Raw genomic sequence first — 13,690 nt, 5'->3', positions numbered from 1 at the left:
TAGAATTGCCCCCATGTTACTGATGAGGACACTGAGGCTTAAAGAACATGCCCCCCCCATATGCGACTACAGAGTGGCAAAGGTAGGGTTAGAACCCAAGTGCCTGTTAGATACCCGGGCCTGCCCAAAGAAGAGGCTACACCCTGATGCCACCTGTGGGACCTCTCAGCTCTGAAGATGTCTGGACCTTTGGTCCCAGTGCCCAGAGAGAAACCTTTTCCTGCCCAGAGATATGCTGACCCTGGTATTGGGAAAGCCTACAGTGCCAGGGCCAACCCTTAGCCAGCCATCGTGACAAACCCCAGGCAGAGGGGGTGGCTCTGCCTGCTGAGTCCAGTGAGGGCTTGAAGCCTGGAGGGCTCAGCCCCCCGAGGAAGCCAGGACTCCTAAGCTCCAGGGAGCCACAGTGCGGGGCAGCAGTTAGGAAGAACTGTGGAGTCCGTGGTCTAGTAGACGGGGGTCCTAGCCCCTGCTTAGTCTCTTTCTAGTTGGGTGACCCCAGGCAAGGTTCAGACTGAGCCTCAGTTTCCTCACCTATAAAACAAGGAAAACAATCAGACTTGCCTGACTGATTGTTGGGCAGATACATGAGAAATGACTTGTGGAACTCTTGCCAGTGCCTGGGGTGGGTGAAAGCTACCTGCCAGCATGTGCAGTGTTCCTCTAGGGCAGAGTCCAGATGTCTCTTCTCACGTGGCTTCCTCCTGCTGCCTTGCTCCTAGAAATATTTAGCATTGTTTGAAGAGGAGTTGAAGAAGATCCAGAGAGACAACACAGCACAGGTGAAGGAGGCCCAGCGCTGGAAGGACAGCTGGAATAACTCCGTGAATACCATCAAGGGCCTGTACTAGTAACACCCTCAACTCACCCCAAATAAAGGCTCCTTTTTTATGGACTCCTTTTCGATCTCTCCGTCTATCTGTGTGTCCATCTATCCATCCATTTATCCATCTGCCCATCCATCCATCCATCCATCCCTGCTTTGTGCTCAGCACTGTAGCTTCATCAGTGACCAGGACGCGATGTGATCCCTGCCCACATGGACATCAGTTCCAATGAGGAAGACTGAGCTGAAAGGAGGAGTTCCACATGATTGGCAGGGATGGTCACTTAAAATAGAGACCAGTATTCCAAAGGAAATACCTTCCAAAAGTCATGCTTGGTGCTTCCTCTTGGAAAATGAAATAATTAAGTCTTCTGGAAAAGAGTATATTTTACATTTTAAAAAACATGAGTTATAATTGCAGCCATGCACTGATTCCTAGGACCAACAAAGAATTAATCCAGTGTTGTCTGGGTATCTGCCTGGCAACGTGCCTGACCAAGTGACTGCATTTTGGAGAAAACCTTCTAGGCCTCCTTAATTTTCCTAAGGGCTCTCTAAGCCCCTGGGACTCAGATCATTCTCTCTGGAAAGCTCCATCCTGCTGTCTTCCTTGTTGATGTCCTCTTTTCGATTGTTAAGTAGCCCAACCATGCCAGGTCTCATTTGTCTCTAGCTTTCTATGCACTTGGACAGGCTGCACACATTCCTTTCTCGATGCCGTAGACTCCTGTTTCTTTTACATGTTTGGCATTTTGACTTTGCATCAGTTTACATTTTCACATGCTGTTTCTCTTTTAATGACTCATGAGGTAGGCTCCTATATACCTGATGTGGTTTCCTCCCACCGCCTTTTCTTTCCTCAGCCCAGCATGTACTGCAGTATAAATTTTGTGCCAGCTGTTTGATTGACTGTTACAGAATCGGTAATATTGTAGTTGGTTGCCTTGCTTTAAAGTATTAGTTACCCCACCTCCATTCCCTACCGCACAACTGGGCCCTTCACCAGCTGACAACTCAGCATCCACATCCTTGGAATCAGCCTAATATCTGGGCCTTGTCCAAGGCTGAGCTGTCTAAATGACCCAGCAGCTCGAGAGGGGACAGAGGCAGTCCACAGGACAGCCAAGACCTTCCCCTGCGCTTCTATGTCCTCTCCCTACACAATGCCACTTTAAGCTTCCGTTATGCCGTTTTCTAGTGTTGTGCGGCTGTGTGGCCTCCATAGCTTTAGGAATCAGTCTCTCCTGGGGATTAGCCCCTTTCAGCTGACTCAGCTTGGAGGCCTTTGTGGGCAGATTAGGGAGTTTTGCTTGATCAGCACAGCCTTACCTGAACCACAGCCTGGATTTGAGCAGGGCTCTGGCAATCTCTCCCTTTTGTTGTTTTGTTTTTCTCCATACTCAGTTAAAACAAACACAATTGTCTAGAAATTTCTCTGCATTTGTTTGTGAGGCAATAGCTGATGGGAAAAGGAGTGATCGTGGTGTTAACAATTAACCAACAGTAGATCTGTCCAAAGATCCCTTTTGTCATGGATCTGCTTTTCCTGACCTTGTGTAAGCAACAAGTACCAGTGAGGCTGGGTTTCGTCCACATGTACAACTTTGAACATGTTGTTATTTAGCTTCAAAAAGGAGCTAAGATTAGTATTGCTAAAGCTATTTACAACTAAATAGCTCAGAGGAAAAAAAGATGAATAAAATCTAAACTCTTTTCAAGTTGTTCACAAGGGAGGTGAGGCATGGACTCACCTCCTACATTCTCCACTGTAGACATGTTTGAGGAACAAGTCAGGCGCTGTAGGAACTCAGCTCGAGGACGAATCACTTTCAGGTGGGCACATCAGGGAAGGTTCCCCAGGAAAGGAGTTACTCAAGACACTGAATAATGCTGCAACCAAGTCCCTGAGGTTCATCTGGTGGTACACATGGTGATAGAAATGAGAGTTTGGACTTTGGTTTCCTTTTTGAAGACAGCACATAGAAGAAACAGATGAGTTCAGATGGGAAGTGAGCTGAGGGCAACCAGAGGCCTCTCAAATTGCCTCTCTAAAATTTGGAGGGTGGAAGAGACATTGGTAAAGATGCCTGTGGCAGCTGCAAAGTCCAGGAGGCTCTGAGAAGGAGGATGAGTGTCTCTTTCTTGGGCTGTATTGCAAACACCCCCCAAAAAATCCATCAAGTGAGATAAAAACAAAGTGTGAGATAGGTTCTTGGAACATGGTTGCTGTCTCCCTTGCATTGTAAATAGTGCTTGCTGAACTAAGAGAAGAGAGGGTCAGAAATTCAACTCAACCAATTATTTTGGTTTGTCTTCCTTGTACAGGTATTTTGGTATTTGTGTCCAATGTGGCTCTCTCAAAATAAACAGACTACCTGGGTGTGGGCAAAAATGCATGAAGAGCTTTAGATGGAGGTTTCTCACTTGAAATATTTCCACCTTTCTCAGCCCAGGATAAGCTGGCAACAAATCCATCTTCCTTCCTCACACCTGGGCCTTGATTTGCACTTCAAGGGAAGTTGTCATGGAAAGGGAGTGCAAAACCTTCTCTGAAATCATATGCCCAATTTTGTATCTATGTGTATCTGTGTTTCACATATTCTGACCTCCTTCCTAGCCAAAAGGTAAGAACCATTGTGCTTAAAGAGTAACCAAAATGCATCATCTTGGATGTCCCTTAATTCCCCTGAAATCCAATTATGTCCAGGGCATGGGGTTAATTCTTGAACTCCCTGGGCCTTGGACCATTCCCAAAGAAAATAAACACAACTTCCTAACCTGTTCTTGCTATGTCAGCTACCCAGGGACTTCTGAGAACTGTCTCCTATGTCTTAGTCAAAAATCTATCTAGAATGGACACTTGACCCAAAAACATCTATGAAGGGCCAATAAACATGAAAAGATGCTCAGTATCATTAGTCATGGGAACATGCAAATTCAAACCTCAATGTGATACTCTATATAGCTACTGGAATGGCTAAAATGACAAAGACTGACAAACTAAGTACTAAGAGGGCCTGGAACTACTGGACCCCTCATACATTGCGGGAATGTGTGGGAGGGGACTCCAAAATGGGGCAGCCACTTTAGAAAGCAGCTTGACAGTTCTTATAAAGTTAGGCATGCACCTACTCTATAACCAGCAATGAATTCTATTCCCAAGTCTTTTAGCAAGAAAAACAGAGACCACACAGAGATCTGCATGTGATTGTTTACAGCAGCTTTATTCATCATAGCCCCAGCCAGGAAACAACATAAGTGTTTATCAAATATGAATGAATAAAAAAAATATGATATACCCATGCATATGACAGAGTACTAATCAGCAATAAAAAGGAACAGGTCCCTGATATATGGGACAACATGGGTGACTCTCAAAAGCATTATGTGAAAGAAACCAGACATAAAAGACTACATGCTGTATAATTCCATTTACATGACCTTCTAGAAAAGGCAAAGCTATAGTGACAGAAATCTGATCAGTGGTTGCTAAGGAGTGGAGGTGGGGGGAAGAAATGAATTGTAAAGGGGCACAACTTTTTGGAATGATAATTCTTTATCTTGATTGTGGCAGTGGGCACAGGATTGAATACGTTTGTCAAAATTCATCAAACTATATTTAAATTTTTATTATATGTATTCATTAGTAAAGCTGATTAAAAAAACAAACAACAAAAACTAGCTGCAGAGCATCTTTTTTCTTAATCTGTAAGACAGTCCAAACATGAAACCCCTTTGTGAGGATAAAGGATCTCAGACTTGGGGTCAACTCACTTGGTTTTATCGTTTATTTTGTATATCAGACTCTGCAGTTTTTCCTAATTTCCTTCTCCAACTGGCATTCTTTCAACTGGTAGCAGCTTTTACATCTTTCTCCTCTTAAAGATGGAGCCAGAGGATGTTATGAGCACTGCAGAGTCCAAATTGGGTCTAGTTGTATTTTAGGTCTATTCAATCCACTGCAGTGTTTGAAGCAGATTGGAGGGGAGAGAAGGGAGAGGGCTCAGAAACAGAATGAAATACAGCAGGGGACTGAAAGAAGTTCCAGAGAGAGGCACTGGCTAGACTTAGGGACCAGTTGTGGGAGTATGAAAGAGAACAGTGTTCAACAGTTCACCATTGCCTTTGGGAAAAGGCCCCAGCTCCTGCGCATGGGCTATTAGGCCTTCCATGATCTACTCCCAATCGACCTTTTCATTGCCCACTAGGTCTTTCCACCAAATCAAAAGCTCCTCAAGCACAGGCTTGCACCTTAACATAGTAGGCGCTCCATGAAAGTTTGTTATTTAACAGCAGGTGTTCAATGTATACTGTTTGTCCATTCACCCTCTGATGGACACTTGTGTGTTTCCATTTTGGGCTATTAAGACGACAGATGTGCCCGGCCCGGAGTGGCTCAGTGGTTGAGCATCTATCAACCAGGAATCCAGGAGATTGTGGCTCGATTGTGGTACGTGCCCAGGTTGCAGGCTTGATCCCCAGTCGGGGGCGCGCAGGAGGCAGCCGATCAATGACGACTCGCTCATCATTCATGTTTCTATTTCTCTCTCTCTCTCTTCCTCTCTCTGAAAATAATAAATATATATTTAAAAGAAGAAGAAGAAGAGGAGGAGGGGGTTGGGGGAGAAGAAAGATGCTATGAATATTCTTGTCCAGGTCTGTAGGTGGACATATGCTTTCATTTTTCTTGGGTAAACTCTGGGAATGGAATTGCTGGGTCACATGTTGGTTTAAGGAATATAAACTAATATGCCAGTAAATGTTGATAGAATGTATGTGCAGAGGAAATAAGTGAATAAATATTAGGTGTTCATAATTTTAGAATGAATGAATGAATGTGACACATATTTATGTCACCCTTATGATGCCAGGCACCATCCTAGGCTCTAGGAATAGACTAGGGAACAAAACAAAGATCCCTGTGCTTCTAGATCTTTAACTGGAGGAGGAGAGTAGACATGAAAAGATAATAAAACCCATTTAGTGGGCTAAGGAGAGAGAAAGCAGAGCAGCTGGGAGCCAGGGAATATTAGGGAAGGAGCCTGACGTTTTTGAGAGTGTGGCCACCCTCTTTGAAAGGGTGATGAAAAAGCCCTGAAGGAAATGAGCGGACAGGGGGGCTGTCTAGCAGAATGAAAACTAAATGAGCCGGAGTTGAATGAAACGTCTGACGAGGGGATGAGCAGGAGCGCGCCGCGCTGGTGGGATCCGCGGGTCCCGGCCCGGGCCCGCCGTACTTGCGCTGCCCATAAGGAGGCGCTCCTGAGCCCACCGCGCAGTCGTCTTCGCCCTCGGCCCGTGCGTGGGCACGCGCAGAAACCGCTAGGCGGCGTCGGTTTCCCTTCCCACGCGCGGACGCCGGCGTGGGCCGACGCGGCCGGGGAGCCCGCGCGTGCGCACAGCCGAGGCTGGGCTCTCGGGGCGGGGCGGAGCGGGGCGGGGTGGAGCCGGGCGGGGAGGGGGACTGAGGTGATTCCCGAGCCGCAGAGGCAGCTCGGGCGCTGCGAGGAAACCGAAAGTGGGCGGTGGCCGCGGCTGCGGCCCTGGCGGAGACGGCGGCGGAACTGGGTCCGTAGGCGCGGGGACCGGCCGTGGGGCCCCGGAACGAGGTGAGCGCAGGTCCTGCGGCTGAGGGCGCGACAGGTGCCGGGCGGAGGCGGACGGGGTTTGGGGCCGGCGCGGCGCACCTGTGTCTCCCGCGGGACAGTGGCCCGGGCGGGACTCGAAGGGGCCTCCGCGCTGCAGCCGCAGGGGGTGCGGCGGCCCCGACCCCCGGAAACGGGCGGGCGCCGGGGAGTTGGAGTTCCAGAGCCCTGTGTTTTAAATCTCTGACGGGACTCCTCCCGGCCACTCGGGCCCGGGCGGGACGTTCCCCGGGAGCCGGACGGACCCTCCTGCCGCCGGGGAAGCTCGGAGCGGTGGGGGAAACGGGGCGGCGGGGGTGCGGACGGGAGGCGGGGATGCTGACCAGGAAGTGGTTCCTGGCACCGGCGGGACCGGCCGCGGCCGCAGCCGCAGCCGGCCGCCCGACCCGGGGATAGCGGAGCCCCAGGCTGTGTGAACTCCAGCATTTTACACCAGGGGCTTTAAGTTCCTTAAAGGCACGGCTTCTCTTTATGCACCAGCCCGTGCAGGCCGCTCACGGTAATACGCGACATAGACGATCCTTTCGATCGAACCGTGAGCACTGGGTGGGAACAGAGCTCCAAGTTCAGAAGGAAACACGAATCAATGAACTGGCCTCTTAACTTTCCACAAGATCCAGCAGGGTCCGGCTCTCAGCCTCAGCTTCATGGGAGGAGGCTTGGAGCCCACACAACTTTTCTGCTCTGATCCACTTGAGGGGTCTAAATACATTTCCGTTCATAACCAAGGGTATCATTCCCAGATAATTTCCATTATTTGAACAGGAAAGGGAAATACCTATATTAGAAAAAAGTCCTGGCCCCAAAAGATTCTGTTAACTGTCCTATGAAACAAAACAAAACAAACCGCTGATCGCCGTCATCTTATCCCCCACCCCCGAATTGTGCAAGTAGAAAAATTGCAGAAGAGTGTCTGTCTGCCTAGTGATAAATAACGACTTAATGACAGAAAGTGAAATTTAGACCCAAGTCCCCAACTTATGTCAGGCTGCCCTGATGGACTGCCTTGATGTGCAGGTGTTGCGTACTGCAAATAGTGTGGCAGACCTGGATTGGAATCGGGGCTGCTCCTCTTACTAACTGTGATCTTGAACAGATTACATACTTTCTTTGAGCCTGGTCTTTTATGTATCAAATGGAAATATTTAACTTAGTCTGAACGGTTTTTGTGAGATAACTACTGTAAGTTCTTTGGCTTATAATATTAGTCAGGAAATATTAACTCCTTGCCACCAAACTTCCCGTAATTTACATAATTAGATTTCAATTTCTTGAAAGCAGGGACACATCTTCAAATTCTCTGTGTAATATAAAGTGGCACATGGAGATTTTTGCAGTTTCACTCAACTGACGTTCATTGAGCATCAATTACATGCAAAGTACTGTGCTAGGTGCAGGGATTTGCTCCTGGGGCCAGCTGGATTAGAACCCATATCTCCTGTGCCCTTTGGTGGCACACAGCCTCCCTCTTTGCTAGTTAAACACAGTGAGACTGTGAGGCAGCGATTGGTGGTGCTTTCGGATCTCAGTCCCTGTAGACTGGACATGAAATGTAATCCCTGCTAATGCCCTTTTAAGTGTACTGGTTGGATGTGGCTGAATGAACTGTTGTATTTTGTACCAAGAGATTTAAACTCCTCGGAGGACCTCTCTTTAAGTTCTCTGTGCAATATAATCTAGTTGGAGACTTAATTTGAATGTAAAGGAAAAACGGTTAAAAATCCAACTCTTAAGTGTCTACTCTGTGTTCGATCGAGTGCTGTTTTCAAGAACTGAGATTTGACATAGAGTAAATGCTTTGCTTCTGGACGTTTTCAGGGTCAGCAGATCAGTGCGGGAAGGACAGAAATGCCCTGGTGTGTGGAGTGAAATCTAATTTCATATTTGTATGAATTGGTTTTTCTTTCTTTATGTAAAATGTACTCCCTCCCCCCCCCTTCCCCATACTCCCACTTTGTGCTTTTAAAAGCTTCTTTCTTTTTATTATTTCCCCATTGGACCAATTTTTAAAGCAGTTTTGTCCTTTAAACAAGCTATTTAAAAGTAATTTATTTTGTCATTTTTAGCTGAAGATGTGTAATTTGTCAATTAGAGCTTCTGATAGCACAAGTTACCCGGCGTGACCCCAAAGTGAACTCAGTATCTTAGCCATGCAGCTTTGTCAGGAGAAACAAACCCATGGTTCCCATTAGACTTTTGGACCTCATTTCAGAGCTTGAAGGACTCCAAGGAAAGTTAAGAATCATGGTTCTTGTCCTTCTTCCTTATTACCTTCCATATGAAAAAAGAGACCTGAAGTGACTTGCTCACAAGGTCACAGCATAAATAGGAGTAAGACCTACACTCCTAAAAAACTAGTTTGTCATCTCTAGTACAAATACAGTATAGATTTATGGAAAGCCCTTGCTTATATATTCATAGTATGTAGTCATGCATGCATAATTTGGTGTTTGAAATTACAATAATAAAAAGGAAAACTGCTTCCTAAAGATACTCTATGAAGTATGTCACCATCTGAGCCATTAATTACTATTTTTCCTTTTAAAAAGAGTTGGTAAATGAATGATTCAGGTGGTAACAGGTAGACTACAATTGGAGAGAAAAGATAACACATTAAACTGTTGCAAGATGAGGAATCATGTGGAAGGGTCTTAGGCAAAAGCCTTCCCTCTCTTAGGCTCAGTGTATTATTTTGTAAGATGAAGGGTTTGGGTCAATGTCTAAAATCTTTGCAGCACGGACAGTCTGGAGTGTAGAGCCCGGATTGTTAAAACAGTGTCTTCAAGGATAAGGGCATCCAGTTGCCAGAAGTGTACGTCCTGAGGAGATACTGAACTTTGAGTAGCTGGCTAAAGAAGTAAGAGAGATTGCTTGGTGATTTCAGTTGACCCTAATAATTGTTCAGTCTTATTTTGGGGGTTTAGTGTCACTCTACAACTCAAATTTATGACATGAAAATGCAAGGAGGAAGATGAGCCAAATAGTACATTTGGAAATACTTGAACCTTAGGGAGCCTTACAGAAGAGAAAGCATAGGTGAAAGCCTGACCAACTTGGCTAAAGGCCTTTGGGCACCAGCAGTGGGGAAACTCGAGCAACAGGAAGCAGATAAAATGCTAATGGCAGAGCCAGGGAAGAGCAGTCACTGGTAAAGGCATGTATCTAGAAGACACCAAAGCCAGGTTCTTTAGAACAAGACTTTCTCAGGACCATTTTTAGGTGTGTGAAAAAGAAAAGCTGTTAATTTCCAAAATATAGTTTTGAATGTGAGAATTATTTTAGGCTATTGGGATTGTTTAAATCTTGCTTTTCTAAAGGTTGTCATCACTCCCCCCCCACCTCTTGCCCCAATTCTTGTACATGTGAGCACTTTGGGGTACTCATGGTTAATTGTGTAGCAAAGAGAAAAGGGACAGAATGAAAGGATAAAAAGTGTCAATTGCCACCACTGAGTTTTTGCAGTAGTGATTCTTTTGGATTTGAATGCCACATCCTCCTATCAGAATGTGGTAGATTCCTGCTTCATGCCACTTTAAGGGCTGGTTGCTGAGCACAGCCCAGGGTTGCTGTCAGTGCACCCTAAGCCAGATTTACTTTCGGAAGCCTACTCTACTCTAGCTGTCTGAAAAGATGTCCGAGGTTTGGGACCAGAAGACCTGGGTCCTTATGGCTCTGGCCATAAAAATAGGTGAGAACTGGAATATTTACCCTAGGTCTCAGATTCCTCAGTTGTAAACTGAAGAGTTTGGAGGAGATGGTGTGAAGATGCCCACTAGAATCCCATGTGTCTCTCATTTCCCCTTGCTGAGGTTAGATCCACCAGCCTGTACTGCTTTCTTCAGCCAGGCAGGGTCTGGAGTTGTGGGGTTGTAGTCTGGCAGAGAATCTCTGCTGAATGACCATTTGCCAAAGTAGTAAGTAACTTTTTGCCTACTATTTAGGTGAGAGATCTTGGAGGAGATCCAGTGGCTTTCTTACCAAGCTTGCCAGTTCATAGGTATGTTAATGAGAGAAGTAAGAAAATCTGGGAAAATTCTGATATTTAAAATTTAATGCCATACTAAAAATTTCTCCAATATGCCAATGCTTATATCATTGCACTCTTAGCCATTTAATATATTCAGAGGTAGTTTCCCATCCACACCATGTTTCTAGGGAAATGTTTTTAATTAAGTAACTACTGAATACTAAGTTTTGCGGTAAGCACATATAATTCTACTTTTAATGCTGGTCATTCAGAAGGAGAGGCAAGGAAAGGAGGAGGGAAAAGAGTGAGAGGAAGGAAGTGAAAGCCAAATGCAATATGCTGTGATCTGTTGTGGCCAGTTTCTTCCTCCTTGACTATGGTCTTTGCTTGGTCAGTCTTTGAAATAAAAAATACTCTGATTAAATAATTCTGCAGACCCACCTCCACTTTACTCTGCTGTTTAGGATTCTTATTCAGCCGAAACAGCTCCCTTAAGCCCCTTCATTGTGTAGAGAAACCCTTACGAATTTTGACCCAAGAGCCTGTGGTCTAAAACAGAAATGGCCAACCGTATTTCTCCCAACCTGGCCTAATCTGTGGTCCACCAGAGCTTGCATAATATTCTCTTTTAAATGTCTGTAGGATTATTACATCTTCCTGATGAATTGAGAGCCCCCTTTCCAACCCCATTATTGGTAATCTGTGTGTGTTTTTTCTTTTCTTTGTCTTTAACCTGCCTTGGGAGTTTATCAATTTTGTTGATATTTTCAGAAACTAGTTTTGCTTTGTTATTTTTTCTCTACTTTTTTCTATTTCACTACAGGTCTTTTTCATCATTATTTATTTTGCTCTCCCCTTTATTATTTCCTTCCTTCTACTTACTTTTGTTTTAATTTGCTCTCTTTTGTTCTCAAGGTTGTAGATTAGATCACTGATTTGGGACCTTCTTCTTTTCTAACATATAACTAACTGTATAATGCTGTAAATTTCCCTCTAAATGCTACTTTAACTGCAACCAGTAAATTTTTATATATGTTGTGTTTTCATTTACTTAAATATATTTTCTGTTTTTTGAGGAGCCTTCCTCTTTGCTCCTTGGTTATTTAGAAGTATGGTAGTAAATTTGGTAGTAAATTTATGGTAGTAAATTTGCCAATACATATGTCAATATTATTGATACCTAATTTAATTTTGTTCTGGTCAATTTTGTTTTGTTTTGTGTAATTTCAGTTATTCTAAATTGGTCAAGGATTGTTTTAAATTTCAGAATATATTCCATCTTGGTGAAGGTACCATGTGCTCTTGAAAAGAATGTGTATTCTGTCATTGTTCTGTGTATTCTGTGTATTGTGATGTTCTATAAACATCAATTAGATTAGTTTGGTTGATAGTGTTGTTCAGCTCTTCTATACCTTACTGGTTTTTTGTTTACTGGCTCTACCAGTTGCTAAGTCTCCAACCATAACTATAAATCTGTCCATTTATTCTTTCAGCTCTATTGGTTTTGCTTCATGTGTTTTGAAGTTCTGATGTTATGTGCAGTCTCACTTAAAATTGTTATGTCTTCCTGATGAATTAACTCCTTAATTATTATGTAATGTCTCTCAATCCCTGGCAGTATTCCTTGTTTTGATATAAATATAGTCATGTATTATAGCATGGTATATCTTTTTCTATCTTTTTACTGTTAACCTATGTATTTATATTTAAAATAGGTTTCTTTTAGGTAGTATTTGGTAAGTCTTGCTTTTATATCCTCTTTGCCAGTCTGTAACTTTTAATTGGAATATTTTGGTTATTTACATTTAATGTAATTATTGGTATGATTGGTTTTAAATCTACCATTTTGCTAGCTGTTTTCTAATTGCCCTATCTATTCTTTGTTGTTATTGCTGTTTTCCTTTTGCTCTCATCTTTATTATTTCCTTCCTAATTTTTTTTTACTTCAGCCTGCTCTTTGATTGAATTTTTATTCTATTTTATCTTTACTACTGGCTTATTAGTTATACCTCTTTAAAAATTTTTAGTGGTTGCCATAGCATTTAAAATTTACATCTTTATCACATTCCACTTTCAAATAATATTATACTATTTCATGTATAGTATAAGAACCTTCTGGTGGTATACTTCCAGTTCCTCTCTCTCATTCTTTGTGCTATTATTGTTGTGCATTTTACTTTTACATAATTATGCACCCCACATGAGGGAGCTTTTTTGGTGATGGAAATGTCTATATCTCAATTATGATGATGGCATGAGTGTATATTTTTCAAAACTCAATAAATGTACGCATAAGATGAGTAATTTATTGTATGTAAATTATATCTAAATGAAGATTTATATATATATATAAATATGTATGTAGGTATATACTTACATATGTTAGTATCTGTCTGTTTATCTATAGAGAGAATAAGAATATATACCTAGTATAGGACTTTCCTAGTCTATAGTATTAATTAAATGTTGGTGCTGGTGGTGACAATTTGAAAAAAAAATGTTTAGTGGAGCAGGTACATGAGGAATACTTAGGTTATTTGCCATTTAAACCTTGCTGTCATTTGAGTATCATATTTATAATTAAAAGGACCCACACTTGAGCTGATATTTTTGTCTCCTTTTTCAAAAAGTTAAATGAGGAAATTAATAGAATTAATTCTCTGCTGTCTAATATCTAATGGCTATATTTAATTTAAATTAAATTAAAATCCAGTTCCTCAGTTATCTTGGCCACATTTCAAGTGCTTAGTAGTTCATTTGGCTATTGGCTACCATACTGGACTGCACAGACATAAAACATTTTCATTGTCACAGAAAATTCTGTTGCATACCACTGTTGAAGGAAAATATAACAAGTTGTCCATGGCTTCTCTCTCTCCTCCCCTTAGTGAAGGGCTAAGTTCACTTTTCCTGGCTGCTTGAATGTTATTCTCTGCATCAGTCTCCATTCTATTTACCATTAGTCTAAAGAAAATTTGAGTGGTTAATTTTGAAACATACCTGTTACTGATCAATGAAAATTCTTAGCCAAGGTCCTCATGGAATTCCCAGGTTCCAAAATTCAGCAGTCACTTTGCTTTTTCTCTCGCACTTGACTTGTCTGCTGCGTACAACACTTTTGAACATACCATTCTTCTTGGTTCTTTCCTCTTTTTGTTTACATGACACTGTACTGCCTTTTCTACTTCTATTTCTCTGGTCCCCTTTTCTTAACCTTTTGTAGGTTCTTCCTCTGCCCATTCTTTAAATGAC

The 13,690-nt window shown here is 43.1% G+C and overlaps 2 protein-coding genes across 4 annotated transcripts in view; both read left to right on the top strand.

Annotated features, from left to right (window-relative positions):
- Positions 1 to 905, top strand: part of CCDC180 (coiled-coil domain containing 180) — a 46,050-nt gene extending 45,145 nt beyond the window's left edge. Inside the window, exon 39 of the mRNA XM_081151507.1 lies at positions 723 to 905. Coding sequence (XP_081007633.1) covers positions 723 to 851 — 129 coding nt within the window. The 3' untranslated portion in view covers positions 852 to 905. The remainder of the gene's footprint in view (positions 1 to 722) is intronic.
- A 5,333-nt stretch (positions 906 to 6,238) lies between these two features.
- The window catches only part of TDRD7 (tudor domain containing 7), a 53,712-nt gene continuing 46,260 nt past the window's right edge, over positions 6,239 to 13,690 (top strand). The window contains exons 1-2 of one of the 3 annotated variants that reach the window (XM_081152179.1): positions 6,323 to 6,435; positions 10,413 to 10,468. The gene's annotated coding sequence lies outside the window, so the exon portion shown is untranslated. Of the gene's footprint in view, positions 6,436 to 10,412; positions 10,469 to 13,690 lie in introns of all 3 variants that reach the window. The other 2 variants (XM_081152178.1, XM_081152180.1) reach the window with 2 other exon arrangements.

The sequence above is a fragment of the Miniopterus schreibersii genome (genome assembly GCF_964146895.1).
Source record: "Miniopterus schreibersii genome assembly, chromosome: 11".
NCBI classification, from domain to species: Eukaryota; Metazoa; Chordata; class Mammalia; order Chiroptera; family Miniopteridae; genus Miniopterus; species Miniopterus schreibersii.
This window is presented reverse-complemented; position numbering and strand designations above follow the sequence as displayed.